Here is a 19,506-nt window from a genome sequence, read left to right on the forward strand (position 1 = left end):
TACAACAATTGCGTTAAAGTCCTGGAGCTGTATATCTAAATAATATCAAATGATACATGGATATCTATATCATATAATACATATTATTACGGGCAAAGCTGTGTGCGCCTCCAGACGATATTATGAATCACAAACGACTTTGTCGGGTTCTCCGTCGTCTCTGGTTCTTCCACTTCCACAGGAATTTGAAGTAGACTGAACCGCGCGCTGCCTGCTGCCAGCTGCCAGCTGCCGGGCGGTGGTGCTTCGCGGCGGTGGTGCCTCGCGGCAGCCGGTGGCAGGCAGCATGTCGCAGTTCATGTACTTCAGGGAGCCAAAGCCAAAGTTCCTTATCCACAATTCTTTCTCAACCATGGCTGAGATAACCCCTACTACAGTCACGTGGAAATACAAGAGACAAGAGGCTAGGGGAACTCATATTTATGTTAAAAAGTGAGATTTTCATGCCATGGGACCTTTAAATAGTGTGCATGTTTACATTGTTTACTCCATTTAGACTTTTGTTCAAATCCCTTTACTTGATTTAAGCCATTTAACGTTTCTTTATGTCTTAATCTATGTGGCTTTATTCAAAAATATTTTCAAACTCACTTTGCACTACAGCACTCACTGCAGGAAATGCATTATCTAGTTCTAGGTTAATGTTTAAAAGATCCGCAAACACTGTAATTCAACCTTTGATACGGAATGTATTCACGTTAGATAGTGGAGAATCAAGATCTCTATTTTAAGACAAATCTAATCTCGATGACGTCCCAGCTGGGTGGGGTTTCCTGTAAGGCCCACAATGTAGATCTTTCATAGTCAGCTCACAACAAAGGTTTTACAGGCTAGCGCTTTGTAGGTTCAGCTGTGGTGAGGTTAGTTTTGGTTCAGAGTCTGTTGTTTAAAGGGCCAGCCACAGGGAAACTGTATGAGGTTGGTGGCCTCTTCAAACCTCCTCACCGGACACACAAGTCAGACTAGTCAAACTAATTAGATAATTAGGGGCTGGGGAAGGCTGCACACCTGTGGTGCTGGAACGAACACACACACACACACACACACACACACACACACACACACACACACACACACACACACACACACACACACACACACACACACACACACACACACACACACACACACACACACACACACTCTAAAGATGAGCTAGACAAAAGATACATAAGATACGAAAAAAAGTTAACATTTGGAAACTGTTTATTGAACATTTGCAACCAGATATCCGTTAAATACAGGGCGTCTATCTCTCTCCCACTGCAATCCCAGGGTCAGGGAATGCTCCGTATGCTAGCACACTCAGTGACGGGGAGGGAATGTTACGGGACGTCTTGTAAGGCGCAGTGTGCTGAAAGTCTTTTGGCGGTCTTCTGGAGAGCAAGGATGACAGCGGGTTGGCTAGAGGGGCCGCACGGGGCCACAGCCCAGAAACCCCCTCTGGTTCCTCCCCCAGCCAAGTGAACACAAGAGACCGAAGCCTTTTTTTTACAGGGGTTGGGGGGGAACCTCAAAGCAAACAGGGTGAGGAAGGGGGGGGGGGCGTACAAACGGATAGCGTACTGCAGCGCACACACCTAGACTCACCACTACGATCGGAAAGCTAAAAGTCAAATTATCAACGGGAATATATTAGAAAAATGGCAATTAGTCTTTAATAAACACCTCTCCTGCAAAAAAAAAAGTAACCCAATAACAACAAAGACCAGGGTTATAAATTAAAACTGTCTAAATAAAATCAACCGTCAAGATGTTTGGCTGACAGCATTCTCTGCTCCACACTTCATGACCGGACAAATCCTGTCTGAGGAAAAAAAAGAAAAAGATAAAAAAAGAAAAGATGGCACCTTCACTCCCTCGGTTGGAAACTCGATCAAATGGAATTCAGCCCAGCTCTAAAATCAACTCTCTAATTTACATATAGGGGTCCTCCCCTCTGCAAGCGTCCTATCAGCAGCCCCCAGAGGAGGGGGGGGAGGCAGCGGGGTGGTGGTCTGGGGGGTTGCTAGGCCACGGTCTTGAAGGTTTGGAGAATGAGGTTGGTTTGGTGGATGAGCCGGTTGGCACTGATGAACACGTTAATTGCCCTTGAAGGGAGAGAGAAAACACACACACACACACACACACACACACACACACACACACACACACACACACACACACACACACACACACACACACACACACACACACACACACACACACACACACACACACACACAGTCATCAAGCAGACCTAAAGAGTGCTATTGCTACAGAACCGGTCTAGCTCAGAGGATGATACTGGATATGCCAGCGGATTTCCTCGTTCTTCTTACAGGAAATGTGGGGTTTTCCATTTCGATGTGAGAGGTAGTCACCCTGGATGAATGCAGGGTCGTACTCACTACTAGAGGTAACTAGAGGTAACTAGCGGCCCTGGGTGACTGCGGGTCGTACTCACTACTAGAGGTAACTAGAGGTAACTAGAGGTAACTAGAGGTAACTAGCGGCCCTGGGTGACTGCGGGTCGTACTCACTACTAGAGGTAACTAGAGGTAACTAGCGGCCCTGGATGAATGCGGGGTCGTACTCACTACTAGAGGTAACTAGAGGTAACTAGCGGCCCTGGATGAATGCGGGGTCGTACTCACTACTAGAGGTAACTAGAGGTAACTAGCGGCCCTGGATGAATGCGGGGTCGTACTCACTACTAGAGGTAACTAGAGGTAACTAGCGGCCCTGGGTGACTGCGGGTCGTACTCACTACTAGAGGTAACTAGCGGCCCTGGGTGACTGCAGGGTCGTACTCGTTACTAGAGCTAACTAGAGGTAACTAGCGGTCCTGGTTGAAATACTCACTTTCCGTCCTTGAAGTAGGTCTTCAGGGTGTCGCTGAAGCTCTTGGAGTACTTCACAAACTCCTTCTTCTGGTGCTCCAGGGCCTTGAACCGGAGAGCAGGGGAGAGGAGGTAGGTTAGGCTAGTTAACATGAGTTAAGTTATGTTAGGTTAGGTTGGTTAACTTAACACGAGTTACGTTAGGTTAGTTAGAACAGAGGTCAAAAGCAGAGTTCCCGTTGTCCGGTAATTACCGGTCTTGGACCGGAAAAAAATGAGGAGGACCGAAAATTCTAAATGTCTTCGGTCAGAATGACCGATTGGAAATAAGGCCCCGTCCACACGGAGCCGAAACGGGCGAAAACGATCCGGTTTTCGTTTTATGCGGAATATTCAAGGCGCTGGTTCTCCACAGAAAAAAGTGGAGCGCATCAACCCTGCACCGCTGCGTGCATACAGCATGCGCGCTGTCTACAAACATTCAGTCACGAGGAGATTCAACCTTTTAAATTGAGCAGGAATACTTTTGAATGTGTTCACTGAATTGTGTTTGAATATGCTACAGTAGTCATTTGTTTAGCCAATTCATGTAAAACAATGAGGGTTTTGATTGTAGCGTAGCCTGTGTGATAAAATAAATAAGTTTTTCATTCATTTCATGCACTCGCTCAAATTGATCGCTATAGACTACCGTAGGTTTATGAACTAAACGGCGGCAAGATTTGCGGAGTATCGGTATCGGCCAACAAACATGGCGAATCAAAATATGATCACACACTTCTTCTTTATATAGCCTGCCTATCAATTTTTTTTAAGTGCAATAAACACGGACAATATCCGACCGATTTTTTTCCAATTTCACCGGTAAAATGAAACCTTCCCGGTCACATGACCGGCACCAATTTCTTCTAGCGGAAACACTGGTCAAAAGATAGGTTATGTTGGTTAAGTTGAGTTGGGTTAAGGTAGTTAGAACAGGGGACAGGAGTAAGGCAAGTTAATCAAGTTAAAATGAGTTAGCTTAAGTTAGTTAGAACAGTGGACATGAGTTATGAAAGGTTAGGCGAGTAAAGTTAGTTTCATGAGTTAGGTTATGAAGAAACTACAAAATGCATTTCCTGCAGAAAATGCGGTGAGTGCTGTAGTACTGCATTTAATAATGCCACATGGATTAAGACATAACGAAACGTTAAATGGCTTAAATCAAGTGAAGGAATTTGAACAAAAGTCTAAATGGAGTAAACATTGTAAACATGCACACCATTTAAGAAAATGTAAATGGTTGGAAACAAATAAAGTGCAGAAATGTAAAATGACTTGGATTGAAGAATTTGAAAGTCAAATGAAATGCCCTGCACTCCTGGGGGGGGGGGTGTGCATGTGTGTGTGTGTGTGTGTGTGTGTGTGTTAGGGTTTGCCGCGGTGTGGACATTTTCACACTGAGTAATACGCTCGTGTCAACACCGGTATTACCAGTATAAACGGTATTAACTTTGAAACAATAGGTCAACCGCCATCTTCTCCGTCAACTCTCCTCTCACACTCGGTGACAGCGGCTGGCAGCGCGCCAATTCTCGGCGTCTTATAATTAAGTAATAGATCACGACAGGCTGTGGTATGTGCTCATTATACCACTGTTAAGGGGCGTTGTCCGGTATGAAACTAAAACTGTGATTCAGAAGAAAGTTTAAATGATTATTGAAGATGCAAGTGTGTAGATTTGTTAAATAGTTTGAACAAAGATAAACGGTTGAAAATTGATTTAGTTACGTCTTAAAAAAGTAACTAAATCCGCCGCCCTCCCATTGACTCCCATGGTAAAAAATATATAGTACTTTAAAAGTAGAATATCTTAAAAAGTATTAAATATTTAAGAAATCTGAAAAGATGCGCGTTCCAAGCTAATAAGAACATTTTAAAATTTGAATGGAGTCTCTAGGTGAAAAATTGAGGAAGGAGATAGGTCCCAAAGTTTGTAGAGAATAATAAAGAGAAAACTTGGATATAAAGAAAGAAAGAATAAAACTTAAGAACAATAGTTGAGCCCTGCATGCAGAACTCACCTAATTAATGATAGGTTAGGTTAAGTTAGTTACATGAGTTAGGTTAAGTTGGAACAGAGGATATTATTTATAGGTAAAAGCTTAAGTTAGTTATGGCGCATTTCCACTGCAGGGTGCGGAACGGATCGGATCGCAAAGGTGCGGGTCGGATCGCGTTTCCACCGCCAAAAGTGGGCGTGACCCGGACTTTGCCGTACCCGTTCCGACCCCATTCTAGGGACTCCTCCGTTGCGGTACCCAAAACGAGACCAGACGCCTGAAAGGGTACCCTGGAATTCTAGCTACACCCCCCCTCCGTTGATTGGTCGACAGAATCGTCACTTCCGGGTGACGCGGGGATAAAAACAAACAAACAGTAGCCTCGAGGTATTATTCTTTACAATTAACATGTCGCGTAAAAAGCTTGCTTGGGCGAACAAGGAGGTGGAGACGTTCGTCTGCATTCTTGCGGAGGAAGACGTTGTTTACGATGTTTACGTAGCTGCCGCGGCGATTGACATCCGGCCTACCACCAAGGGTACTGTCGGCAGTGGAAACGCGACCTCGGAACTGAGCTGGGCTATACTGCCCCCTCCCTACCGCCCCTTTGCGATCCGATCCGCACCCTGCAGTGGAAACGCGGCATTAGAACAGAGGACATGAGTATGTTTAAATTAGTCAGAGAGTGAGAGGGAGAGCGAAAGAGAGAGCGAGAGCGAGAAGCTTCGGCTGTACTCTTCATGCAAATTGTGTGTCCGATTCCCTAATCAAAACCCGGAGCTGCACGCACACCTTACAGTTGAAAAGAGATTAATCTGCTGAAATGGGGCAGGGTGGAAATTCAAATAAATGAAAGAGCGAGAGAGAGTGAGAGAGCAAGAGACCATTGGTCTGCTCACCCTGCGGTTCTGGTACTGGTATTTCTTTATGACGTTGTTGACTGTGTCCAGCAGCTCTTTGATGGCGCTGGCAATGTCCCTGTAACCGAGCAGAAACACATTATGACAAGGCTATTACAGAACTCATTCAAACACCCTCAGTGGGTCCAGACATCAACAGACTTCTCAGTTAGGGCTGCAAGATTATGGAAAAAAAAAAAAAATCATAATCACGATTATTTTGGTCAAACATTTGGTCAGATATTAACGGACACCCAGTGGGTCCAGACAACAACAGACTCTCAGTGGGTCCAGACATTAACAAGACACTCAGTGGGTCCAGACATCAACACAGACCTCCATGGGTCCACCCAGACATGCTCTGGGTGGAAGGTAGGCGGGACGTAATCGATGCACACGGTATCAGACACACGCACAACAATATGCTGCGTATACTTTTTGTGGTGAATACTTTGTGTTCTGTATACTTAGTTGTGTATACTTGGTTATGTATACTTTGTGTAGTGTTTACTTGGTTGTGTAAACTTTGTGTTGTGTATACTTGGTTGTGTATACTTTGTGTAGTGATACAAGGCTGTGTAAACTTTGTGATGTGTGTACTAGGCTGTGTAAACTTTGTGTTGTGAATACATTGTGTTGTGTATACTTAGTTTCGTATACTTGAGGGGTATTCCTTCAAAGTCGCTAACGAAAGCGGCGCTTAGTTGATTAGAACTAACGCCAACTTCCACCTGAGGCTAAAGCCGTTCCATCAACGCAGTTCAGCCTCTCCTCGCTCAGGTTAGTTAGGGAGGCTATCTGGCAAGGAAATCCCTGATCTGTTGAATGCATCAGTAGTATTAAGCTTAACATATTTTAATTTAATATCGACCATGCATTTATAGACTGATAGTCTCGAGGTAACGTGTCGGACTCGCACCCGGTTGACCGGGGTTCAAACCCCATTCAATTAGTAATTTAGGAAGGATTACTCGAGAAATCAAAGAACTTTTCATGCCATTTATTTTCCATTTCTTTTAATATTCTAAATCGACTGACCATTGTATTTTTCTCAACAGAAGTCGTCTTGGCTTCCTGCCGAGCAACTCACCTGAATGGAATCTTTTTATAAAGAACTTACACATGACTACTCCATTGTTTCCCTTTGACACCCCTCCATACCCCAACTGGTCTTGCAGTGGCAGTGCAATGGGTGGTGCATGGGAATAATCAAGTTAATTTGTACACCTGCGAAGGTGTGCTTAAAAGCCATGCCTTCAGCCTGAGAAGGGGGCTTCACCTGTCGACGCCGTCTTGTTTTTAAGACTCGATAGGTAGATTGACGAACACAGAGATTGTAACATCCGTCGGCAACACGCAAGCTCTGTGCTCGCCAATCTACTTATCGAGTCTTAAAAACAAGGTGGCGTCGACGGGTGTACTGCTGATGGTATTGTGTGTATAAAATGTCCTTAAGGCAAGGCAACTTTATTTATATAGCACTTTTCATTCACAAGGCAGACTCAAAGTGCTTCACATATAAACATTGTCATACAATAAAATTAAATAATAGATAAGTAAAAGAAAACATGCAAAGAAATTAGTAAAATAGAAAGTGCAATGTATTTCGATCAGATCAACTGTCTCTCTGGTATCCGCGTCGGGACTCCAACCCGACCTAAAGGAACTTGGTACTTTCTCTGGGACTCCAACCCGGATTCTAGTAACCCTTATCCTTTCTCTCTGGTATCAGATCAGTGTTTCCCCTACCATTGCTCAGGCCTGGCGGGCCGCCAGGCCAACAACCGGCCAAAAAAAAATAATAATAATGAAAAAGAGAAAAAAAAATAATAATATAAAAAATAAATGCGGTGTCGCGCGTGCGCAGATGATGCCCCATCATAACGGACAATCTGACAGCATTAAGTTATATCATCATTAGCATGGCACCACCAAAAAAAATTAAAAGGGATGAAGGACAAAAAAGCCTAGAAAGATTAAGTGTAGCAACCAGCCATGCTCACTGTGTTCATAATAAAATTAGTGTATTGTAAATAAAATGAGTCTATTGTAAATAAAATTAGTGTATTGTAAATAAAATTAGTGTATTGTAAATAAAAATTAGTTTATTGTTAATAACGTGTTTATTGAATCATTATCAACTTGTGATGCTAAGCAAGTGTTTTATATGGAAATAACCAACAAATACTCTAGCATCCCGTGAAAAATGTATAACAAATCACACTATCAGCTCTTACCACCGGGCCTAAAAAAAATTCTAGGGGAAACACTGCAGATCATGTATCTTTCTGGTAAAAATTGAAAATTAAATTGAAAGTTAAAAAGGCTTTATAGTAAGTAAAATTGAAAGTGCAATGTATTTAAGATCAGATCAACAGTCTCTCTGGAACCCAAGTCGGGACTCCAACCCGACCTAAAGGAACTTGGTCCTTTCTCTGGGACTCCAATCCAGATTCTAGGACTCTAACCCAGACAGAACTTGGAAACGTCTCCCACGGAGCTCGGTGTGCCAACACCAGATGATGGCTCACTTTTTTTTTCCTCTCAGATTCAACACAACCAATATCTGTGAATCCACGGCGGGAATCAAAACAACATAACTCTAACCACGAACCAAAGGAACCCACGTCGGGACTCCAACCCGACCTAAAGGAACTTGGTCCTTTCTCTGGGACTCCAACCCGACCTAAAGGAACTTGGTCCTTTCTCTGGGACTCCAACCCGACCTAAAGGAACTAGGTCCTTTCTCTGGGACTCCAACCAGGATTCTAGGACTCTAACCCAGACAGAACTTGGGTCTCAAACCCTTATCCTTTCTCTCTGGTATCATATCATGTATCTTTCTGGTAAAAATAGAAAATAAAGGGAAAGTTAAAAAGGCATTTTAGTAAAATAAAGGCAAAGTATTTAAGATTTAGCAGAAAGCTAAAGCAAACATAAAAGTCTTCAATCTTGTTTTAAAGGTGCTCAGAGTTGGGGCAAGTCTTAAATCCTCAGGGAGTTTATTCCAGCTATTTGTTGCATAGTAACTAAATCCTGCTTTCCCATGTTTCGTGTTTACTCTGGGGATAATTAACAGATTGGTCTCAGAAGATCTTAGTGTTCTATAAGGCTTATGTAGTGGAAGCATATCAGTTAAATATTTTTGGCCTAAACTATGTAGGGATTTATAGGTTAGGAACATGATTTTAAAATCAATTCTCTGACCTACAGGAAGCCAATGTAACGATTTAAGAATTGGTGTAATATGTTCAAATTTTTTGGTCTTTCTTAAAACTCTAGCAGCAGCATTCTGAACAAGCTGAAGCTTCTTTAGAGTTTGTTTTGGGAGACCTGTAAGGAGACCATTGCAGTAATCAAGCTTACTAGTGATAAAGGCATGTACAAGTTTTTGTAAGTCTTCAGTGGAGATGAGCCCTCCAAGTCTTGCTACATTTTTAAGGTGATAATATGCAGATTTTGTAATCTGCTTAATAAACAATCTGTACACTAACAAAGTTATCAATCCCTCGTTTTATATGTTAAGATCCTTATTATACTACCAAAGAAGTGTCGAGATACTTCTAGCCTATTAAGTGGTTTAAAATAGCGATTTAGTTTTTACTAAAGTGGAGTAGCCACTTTAGTAGTAGCTTGGCTGGCCTTAGTGGAGCAGCCAAGTCTTGCAAGTTGGAGTAGACCTAATTGTTTACGTGCATTCGAGAGCGAGAGAGGGGCGCGTGAGAGAGAGAGCGCACCTGCCTACGTGATGTTTGGCTTGTGTTACAATGTTGTCAGCATCCGCCGTGGTTGGACACATGTGCTTTGTGTATGTGTGCAATGATGTATCTGTCTGATCTTATTTGCTGTAGATGGATGGTTAAACAATGTCACACGATCGGTCATAGTGCAGGCTTTCATTCGCAAGTGCACTGATTGCGTGCCAGTCTCTGATAGGCTATACCTGGTATTTATTCAGTTGTTGATTGCAGGTGGGTCAATGAAGGTGGGCTCAGTGGTGGTGGAGTCAGTGAAGGTGGGGTCGTTGGTGGTGGGGTCAGTGAAGGTGGGGTCAGTGAAGGTGGGGTCAGTGAAGGTGGAGTCAGTGAAGGTGGAGTCAGTGAAGGTGGAGTCAGTGGAGGTGGGGTCAGTGGAGGTGGAGTCAGTGGAGGTGGGGTCAGAGAAGGTGGAGTCAGTGGAGGTGGGGTCAGTGAAGGTGGGGTCGTTGGTGGTGGGGTCAGTGAAGGTGGGGTCAGTGAAGGTAAGGTCACTGGAGGTGGAGTCAGTGAAGGTGGAGTCAGTGAGGGTGGAGTCATTGAGGGTGGAGTCAGGGCTCAGTGAGGGTGGAGTCAGTGAGGGTGGAGTCAGTGAGGGTGGAGTCAGGGCTCAGTGAAGGTGGAGTCAGAGAGGGTGGGGTCAGGGCTCAGTGGAGGTGGGGTCTATCTGTGTTGTGTGAATGGACGGAGGCGGCCACAGAGACATGACTCAGCCGTAGTTACATACTCCGCCCTGCGCGGCCCGCCGGCTCCACACACACACACACTGAGGGACACCATTACACAGCTGACGCCCTGAGGACGACAGGACGGTGGAGAGCAGGCCAAGGGCTCAGAGGAGTCGACCAATGGCAGACGGTCATGACCTGCTGCACTAAACTCCAGGAGTCCGTCTGTGACGGACCAATGGTCTGGGGTGGGTGGGAACACTCGTACGTAACGGCCACGGTGTGTGTGTGTGTGGCATCGTTGTATTTTTATTATTTTTTTGATTGTCTTTGCTTTTGACTCAAAGATCGAAAAGAGGCCCGACCACAGGCAATCTCTGGCAATGTTCCCGATTTGTCCAATAACAAAGCTGACTAAACAAAAACAACACATTGGCCCTTCTAAGTCACACACACACACACACACACACACACAATAGTGATCCCTTGTTTCTGAGTGACAGCAGACGTGACTGCGTTGGACAGCCACCCTGGCCATGGTCCCGCCCCATCTCCCACCCTGTGAGGGCCCCCCCTTGTGAGAGGTCCCCTGTGAGGGACCCCCCCTCTGTGAGTGGGGGGGGGGGGGGGGGTGAGCCTCAGACTCACTTGATGGTCTGCAGGAAGCGGACTCGGTCGTTGATCTCATCTGGGATCTTGCTGAGGATGTGCTTCAGAGCTCGGGCCTTCTCGTTCAGGTCCAGGAACTCCTGCTCTGGACGGTCAATCATGAACTCTGCAGGAGGAGGGGAGGGGGGGAGCATTGGAATGACACACCTGAATACACACCTGAATATGGTGGGGGCGTGCACTGCGCAATTATAACCTGATAGTTTTTTTTTTTTTTATCCTTGCCAGGTTAAAAAGCATGTCTCACACACACACACATAGACACACACACACTGTGTGTGAGGTACGGCCACACCGACCGCGTAACTCGCGTTTGGGGCGTCGAAAATCTGCATTTTTGCATAGGGAACCATTGGTATCGGTGCGTAGAAGCGTCGCGTTAGGGGCGTTAGATGTGGTAGACGCACGTAATTACGCACGTAAACGCAGTAACGCGCCCAACGCACCAACGCCCGGAGTTCAAAAGTTTAACTTTCAACGCTCCAACGCGTGATGCTTAGCCGCGATAGCCAATCAGCGTGGAGCTTGACCCGACGTCACTGGCAGAGAGTAGTGACGCTTGCACAGAAGCATGTGGCCGACATCTTTCTTTATTCTGGGTGGAAATAGTAACATAGTTACGCCATTAAATGCGTTTATGTAAACATTTTTAGCGAGAAATGTGCATTGTCCTTCATAATGTTCGCTCGGTGAATGTGAAGGATGTTTGGTTTGATAGTTATGACGAAGAGGGAACGCTCCAAAAATACAACATAGGCCTACATATCACGTTCACGATGAATATTGGAGAGCAAAGTGACAACGCTTCACTTCATTTCGACAGTGTTTCAGCCCCATGGACAGAAAGCGTAGGTCTAATTCTCAACGAACACACACACACACACACACACACACACACACACACACACACACACACACGACTAAGTACACGACTAAGTACACGACTAAGTACACGGTATGAGGTATAAGTTTGACTAAATCAATACCAGCGAAATTATTTAGGCTAAAAGCCCACTGTAAACACAGTAAACACATATAGGCCCACACACAGCTACTAAAGATAAAAATTGTATTTGTTTTTCACTCACCGTTTGAATTCTTTAAGGGAAAAGTATTAGTCCTTGTATAACGTGCGCTTCATAAATTCACCTCTTGTGACCGTTCAAGCCCACAGCAACAGTCTGGCTTGGTGAAGTGCACTGCTGGAACTTAGCCTACATCGTCTTTTATTTTTGGTTTCATAATCACACATGTGGAATTGCGCCTTGGCCTATGCTAATTCGGCATATTGAACCGTCGGCCTAATGCGCCTTCTTTTTTAAATGTCGGACAAACGGACCTTCGGACCAATGGGTTGCGTTTTCGGAACATTGAACCGTCGGCATAGTGGCATGGGAAATATTTCGGACCATTGAGACGTCGGAACAATGAGGCGTCGGAATTACGGCATGGCACCTGCTGATCAACCCTACGAATGCTGGCAACACACCAGACACACCATGTGAAGTTATTTAACCCGATTATTGTTATTTATATCCGAGATTATTTGATCTAAATAATCTAAATAATAACTCCTAAATCCAGCGCAGGCACAGGCGCGTATGTTGTTTCCACACACGCATACACACACACTTGCATTCCAACGATTGATTTCCTAACTTCCCTGGCACCCACCCACCTTCCACATCATCGGCGGCCATGCGCAACAGAGACTCTGTGAAGTTGATTTGAACGTTCTTCTTCTCCAGGATCTTCATGATGATGTCCTGGGTCAGGCCAGGGTTCTCTCGTTCGGCCTGGGAGGGCGCGCAAGCACGCACACACACACACACACACACACACACACACACACACACACACACACACACACACACACACACACACACACACACACACACACACACACACACACACACACACACACACACACACACACACACACGATCCTTAAACACACATCCTACACCCTAACATCCTGAAAACACACCTGTTGGATTGATGCCCACTCAAAAACAAAAATCACTCGAACACTATTTGACAGCCAAACAATATGGAAACAACCTCGCTTTTGAATCGATTGCTACGACTCTATGTATGGAACCCACTAGTTTGGTGTAACCCCTCTCCTGTGTCATTGTCAACTCGTTTAAGAGCTGGCTTCCGACCCTACACAAACATCCAAAGCAGAAATCACCCTTTGATCCAGTGCGTCTTCTTGAGTGGGCCTTTTGATGAGGCTGTGGGTGGCGGGTCGTCCCCCCCCCCCCCCCCCTCACAGGGCCGGCACAGGGAGGCTGACCTGCTGGCTGTCACGGTGCAGCACGCCGCTCTAACTTCTAACTTCCAGACCATTGATGGTTCAACAATCTCTACTTTAAAACGGGGGGTATTATCCACAGCGGTCCTTCCTCATATTTTAGGTTTCATTTAAATCTAGAATTTTATTTTACTTCAACGTTTCTCTTTTAAATGATAGCCTTGAAATGTGATTCCTGCCTTTGTACAACAGTCTGAAAGGCCTATGTGTTTGATAGATGAATCAAGTTTTAGTTTAATCAAATTGTCGCTGTTTGTTCCGCCATTGAGCTTTTCGTTGCCTGGAAGGCAGTGCTCCAGTGCCTTGAGGTCAGGTTCTACTGCATAGACAAAGTACCCCTGATTCACTAGTCAAAGTCATCACAAGCTGAAGGCCATAGTTAAGTAAATTAGAAGCAACAGACTAACTACACCCGGGGGTCCAGCTGTAAACCCAAGACTCACACTGCAACATCCAAATTTAACTGTTCTCTGATCTTGACACAAGGACATCAAACGTGTTTTCCTTGTTCACTATGACTATTAGGATGCATTTTAATGCTAATGAGGGACGCTGATAGGCTAGCTCTGGTGTTCTGGGACATACGGTTTATAGGGGGAAAACATTGGTCAACTGCTGCCCTCTATGGGGGTTTAGGATAATGCACAGCACACGTCGGGATACACAAAAATACACACACACACACCTATAATAGTCCAAGTTTTTATTAAAACTAATTTCATGCACTCTTAATGACTGGCTTTTTTGCGGATTTCGGCCAAAGGGGATATATATTGAGGTATATTATTGTGCTTACAGCCTCACGTCTCTGATTAACTTTATATTGATTCATGTCAAGGCAGATCTCCATCAGGGGAAAGATGTTTGGGGGGGCAAGAAGAGGCACTTGAGTAGAACGGTTTGATTCCCCATAAAGACCAACTGGGAACTCATGACCATATCGCAGTGAGCTTGGGCAATGTCTGTCTGCATTGTCTTTTGGGGGGGAGGGGGGGGGGTCTCGATAGTCGACATATCAGGGGTCTCGCCAAATAAGTGAGTGTTTTTCGTTGTTTTCTCCCAATTTCATTACTGAGACTGTCCAGTTGGAACTCGTTATAAACGAGTTTTAACAAGTATTCAAACTGCTCGGACCTTCCACAGTCGGTCCGAGTCCGACGGGGCGGCGGCAGAGCTTCAATGAAGCGCGGGTCAAGGGACCAAACCAGTGGGAGGGTTCGAACTCGAGGCTGTGTTCCTGTTTTAGCATGATGGCTGTTGATCGATATCGTGCTGCGAAGCGCGCCAGGGTTTGGAGCGTTGCAGAGAGTTACAGCGCGGCTGCACTGTGGTGTGAACACTCTCGACCTTAAGCCCTGAGGCTGCACACCTGTTGCACTGCCGAGGAATCAGCGTGCACGCCCCAGTGTCGACCGCCTCCTGCGTGGCACATGGTGCACCGGGGCCGTGTGGATTTTTCCACACACTTTACAATATAACGGCTTCCACACCGGCGCCCAGCGTCCATGTTCGGAGGAGCCTAATAGGGGGGACCTTAGGTGGAGTGTGGCATCGTCCTTTGCTTCAAAGGTTGGGGGGGGGGGGGGGGGGGGTCTTTAAATGGTCGTAAAACAAAAGAAATCATGAGGAGAAAAAAAAGACAAACAACCTCATTTGGAGGATGGGTCCCAAGTACTACAATAAAAACACTGTAAACGAGGCGATTACTTGATTATAAGCCGGTTATTATAAGCAGAGCTTTTTGACGCTTTGCCCTCATTCCAACTTTGTGAAGAAATCCTGGGGAGAACCCAGTGTATGAATGGATGAAAGATGGACGGATGCCCCCTGCGCAGCCCCAGGCGGGAGCTCCTACCTTGATGAAGGCTGCTCTGAGAGTCTGGGCCGCTGAAAGGTTGATTCTCTCAAGCTGAAAAAAAACACAAGGCACACAAATAAGAAAAGACTATTCCTCACCTATCAGCAGTTTCACTGTATCACTTTTCAATCATAATCGTTTTCACAGGACAACAGTATTGCTTATAATTGCACCCATTTGACAACGCCCTTCATGGAATAAGTCGATCAAAATAAGTATTAGTTTTAGTTATTCTTATCAATACACCCAAGAAACGATTGACAGTCTGTGACACGTGTGTGAAGTGCGTGTGCGTGTGCGTACGTGTGTGTCCATCCTGAACTAGAGGCTCCAATCTTATGGTGCTTCTTTGTATGTCTGGACTCCAGATATGGCCCAGTCCAGGAAAGGCTGTGTCTAGTGTTCTTTGTATCAACTCTCTGTTTGAACAGTGTCTAGCCTTGCTGACGCTGTGGAGACTCTTAAAGAAAAACCAATTCCCCTGACCCTGACTTTAGAAAACGCTTTCAGGTTTATTCCTTTCATTCTTCAATTTCGAAGACAGGCGGGTTGCATCATGATCCACAGATACAGGGTAACCATATCAGCCAATCAGAAGTGTTTAACCTACAGAGAACGTCGGACGTTTGACTGAACCATGGGGAGGATTCTGCAGAGCCGTAGGATGTGGTGTGGTCGTGACAGCGTGCTGAGTGACAGCGGGGCATAGGCACGTAGCCTGCTGCGTGTTTTTGCGTGACCAACCGCCACGTGGTTGCGAACACATCTAGATGCACTGTGTGAATATATATATTTGTGGGAAGCTGAGGACCACAAGTGTGTAAAATGACTGGGGGAGAAAATACTCCCGTTACGCTTTGAAAGCTAGACATTCGTCTGAAGTTCACAATGCACTAAATATGAGTACGACGAAAATACTCGCAATAATAAGTCACAAGAAATAGCTTTGAAAAGCTTGAAATGCACGTAAACACTGTATCCCCCATTACATCTGCCTTGTCATGCCGAATGGTATGTGAATATTGCAAAATATAGCAATAAAAAAGAAGAAGCAATGCAACATCTGTGCATCAGAAGAAGCCCTACCTCATTGAAAACTGGGTACATCACAGCATACAGCGTCATTGACACCATGGAGCTGGTCTCCGCTTCATTCTTCATCTCCTCCATTGTCATTCTCCAGGTTGGAACCCGGCCCAATAAAAATGATATAAAAGGCTACAGCAGGGGGAGACACTGACTCTCTCTCTCACACACACACACTCACACACACACACACACACACACCCACACACACACACACACACACCCCCCTAACTCTCAGCCCCACACACACGCCCGTACACTTTCCCGAGCTCCAGAGTGACAACAGCTATAAAAAAAGAGGAGAAAAGAAAACAAAGCATGGGAGAAGTGTTGAGACGCTCCGGGGTTCAGTAGCATAATTTGTGGTCAAAACACTGCGCTTCGATACAATTTCACGTATGTGATCCAGGCCCAATTTCTGACACATAAATTTGTATTATTATAATAAATCACCTTCCTTTTGGTCCCATTTTGATCCAATAGCAAAAAAAAAAAATCAAGGATTAATTGGTTACATTACTGCAAGCATTGGTACCCAACCCCATTACAAGAAATGCAATGGCAGCGAAGAGAAAAGCCAACAAGAACTTTCAGTCAGGCGTCTACCTAAACATTCCAACGACACATTTAATAGTTTTGAAGGCTGTCATTATCTTTGATAAAAAAACAAAAGCGTGCGACAAAAGCCCATCGGTGTATCCTTAGCCATGGCTAATTTGATCCTCCTGTAAACAGTGAGGTAGAATGCACACTTTATTTGACCTATAGTATCTTGTGACTTGCAGGTTACGGTAGACATGCCCATCATCTGCATGTCCATTTCTCAGACGTGTTACGTTGTTTATCTGGGTTGAAAAACGCTGTTCGTGCTACTGCGGCTCTCAGCACTTTGAATATGGGCATTCTCTGCTCTTCTTTGCTGCCCATTGTTTGCCGACTGAAATTATGCCAGCTCCAGGTTTCTGGTCATCACAGATGTTGTCATTGGTTACTTGATAATTTACCTTGACGCATATGGGGTTTCTATATTAGGCAGTGAAGAAGAGACACTCTATTTGAAGTCAAATGTAATGCAAATGGGGAACAATTTTTTACATTTCTTTGAACCCGGATCAACAAAATAACAATCGGTCTGAGCTAATGGGGACGATGGCATTACCTTCAGATACCCCTCAGGGGACCCGTAAAGAGAGTCAAACATGAATTGTACATTAAACCTGAATGTTTTTAATGTGATCCCTTTGGGGCACACATTAGGCCCATTCATTAAGAGCTCATCAAACAGTTAACCTAGATATATTTGTGATGCCATACAATTCTATTGTTAAGATACTGTAGATGTTTAACTACCAAACATGACAATCCACCAACAGCAGTGCTAACGCATCGAGCTAACTTGAGCGGACGTCCCAGCAGACAGTGTAACAGCTGTAAGGCTGGTTATGGCTAACTGAACATTCACAACATGGGCACACTTTGGTTGTTGAGTGACAAATTAATTAGGACTTTAAGAGTCGGTGATTAATTAAGGGCAGTCCTGCTGTCGATAGCAGCCGTTAGCATAGCATCCTAGCTTACTTCAATGGTTTGTTTTTAGTTTTTATTTACGGTTACAGTACTAAAGCGCACAGACAAGGAACGGAGTATAAATCGTGTCGTTTTATCGGTTCATGAAAACATATACATATATCTACCTTTCGGTTAATTGTCTTTAATGGTTAGGTAGTGTCGTCGAAAACCATTTAGCTTGGTCTGTTTTCTTTTCAACTTCAGGCGGAAGTGTTTTCCTGACAAGGCGAGGTGACGACTTCCGCTTAGCCGAGGTGACGAAAAGACTCCGGAAGTCGTCATTGTTCGAGCAACAGTGTGGTCCCCGAAATAAAAGTCCCTCTAATTTTTGAAGGTTTTGATTTAAAGCCATAATGTCGTAAGAATCTGTTATATTGTGAAATTATTGTATATGCTCCTGTAGAAGCCACACGTTAAGGAAGTGAACTTCTAGTTTTTAGAAAAACTTGTTTTATTCGCGATTCTATTTAAAAGCATTACACTACCCATCAGGGCCGGTTTTTGCTATGGGCAATGTGGGCGACCGCCCAGGGCGCAATCTATGTGAGGGCGCACACGAGCGAGCGCCCTCCAAAAAAAAAAAAATATATATATTAATAAAAAAATAATAATAATAATAATAATAATAATAAAAAAACTGTCGCCATATCTCTATACTACCGCCGCTCATTTCCATGTCAAAGTTGGTGGAGTGGGCGCTTGGGCGCCCTCACGTCAACTTGCTGCTGAGAGTCAGAGTCATACAGGTTATGTGTGTGTGTCAGAAGAGGCAAGAGGGAGGGGGGCGGCGGGGGATCAACTTGCGACTGCAGAGGTCGGCAAGAGGGAGGGGGGCGGGGGATAGACTGATCCTAGGCCACCACACAACACAAACTGCTGCCAAATAAATTGTATTTCATTCCTAAAATTAACATAGACCCATATACCTACATGTAGAAGAATGTGAGACCCTGCAAACTACACTGCACTTTAAAGGACACTCAGACGTGGATGGCAGAGAGCTTGTGCAGGAGCTAAAGAACTTCCCTGACCTCCCATCAAAGTCGATGACTCTGCTTGAGCTGCTGACTTTCATCCACGAGAAAGAGCTCGCAGAAATCTACCCCAATGTGGACTGCACTTAGAATTGGTTTGACCCTCCCAGTGACAGTAGCTGAAGCAGAGAGGAGGACTTGAGGTCCACTATGTCCCAGGAGCGTCTCTCTGGACTTGCCATCATCAGCATCAATCATACAGTTGCACAACAGATTTCGTATGATGATGTAATTCATGATTTTGCAGCAAAGAAGGCTAGAAAAGTCAAGTTTTAGATTGCACTTCACACCTGTTGGTAATGTTAATGCCAGTTGCAAACAGGGTGAAAAACCCAGGGTGAAAAATTTGCTACAGTCTGAGCACTGAATTCAGATTATGTTAATTATCTGCTGTTTCTCTGTGAACAAAACTGGTGTGTTATCATAACTGGAACTATTCAGAGATGGTATTAGGATGATGCAAAACAAAACTCGCATGTAAAATACAATATAGTTTACTGCACAAATCTTTTTTTAATGCTCCACAGAGTAGTTTTATTTGTTGTTGTTTTTTTTAGCTTTCTTCAGGGATTTTTCAAGCATGGTTATTAGATCCTGTGGAATCCTTGTGCAATTTACATTGGTGTTTATATACTGTATTTATTCATCTTGTTTTTTCTCTGTTCTTGTTACCTTTTTGTATTTAAGATGGTATATTAAAATAATACAAATAATATAATATATTGTTGTGTTGGTGTCAGGGTTTGGGGGTAAGTTTTTTTTTTTTTTTTTTTTCTTGGCGACGAGG

At 44.5% G+C, this 19,506-nt stretch overlaps 1 protein-coding gene across 1 annotated transcript; it reads right to left on the reverse strand.

Moving 5' to 3' along the window:
- Positions 1 to 1,188: 1,188 nt before the first annotated feature.
- Positions 1,189 to 17,959, reverse strand: LOC132458260 (programmed cell death protein 10). The gene is made up of 8 exons (XM_060052836.1): positions 17,811 to 17,959; positions 16,117 to 16,402; positions 15,028 to 15,081; positions 12,534 to 12,651; positions 10,835 to 10,961; positions 5,764 to 5,842; positions 2,845 to 2,927; positions 1,189 to 2,090 (listed from the first exon to the last, which is right to left on the reverse strand). The coding sequence occupies exons 2-8, from the start codon at positions 16,204 to 16,206 to the stop codon at positions 2,009 to 2,011; spliced, it is 633 nt and encodes a 210-aa protein (XP_059908819.1). The 5' UTR covers positions 16,207 to 16,402; positions 17,811 to 17,959; the 3' UTR covers positions 1,189 to 2,008.
- Between the last annotated feature and the right edge of the window lie 1,547 nt (positions 17,960 to 19,506).

The sequence above is a fragment of the Gadus macrocephalus genome, chromosome 5, assembly GCF_031168955.1.
Source record: "Gadus macrocephalus chromosome 5, ASM3116895v1".
Taxonomy (NCBI): Eukaryota; Metazoa; Chordata; class Actinopteri; order Gadiformes; family Gadidae; genus Gadus; species Gadus macrocephalus.

What these genes read in the sequence shown, in the direction of transcription:
- LOC132458260 (XM_060052836.1), bottom strand. Translation starts at nt 16,206, where the DNA reads ATGACAATGGAGGAGATGAAGAATGAAGCGGAGACCAGCTCCATGGTG. An exon ending in CGCTTCCTGCAGACCATCAA is followed by an intron (nt 5,843 to 10,834) that starts GTGAGTCTGAGG and finishes GCTCGGTTACAG; the next exon opens with GGACATTGCCAGCGCCATCA. An exon ending in ACCAGTACCAGAACCGCAGG is followed by an intron (nt 2,928 to 5,763) that starts GTGAGCAGACCA and finishes CTCCGGTTCAAG; the next exon opens with GCCCTGGAGCACCAGAAGAA.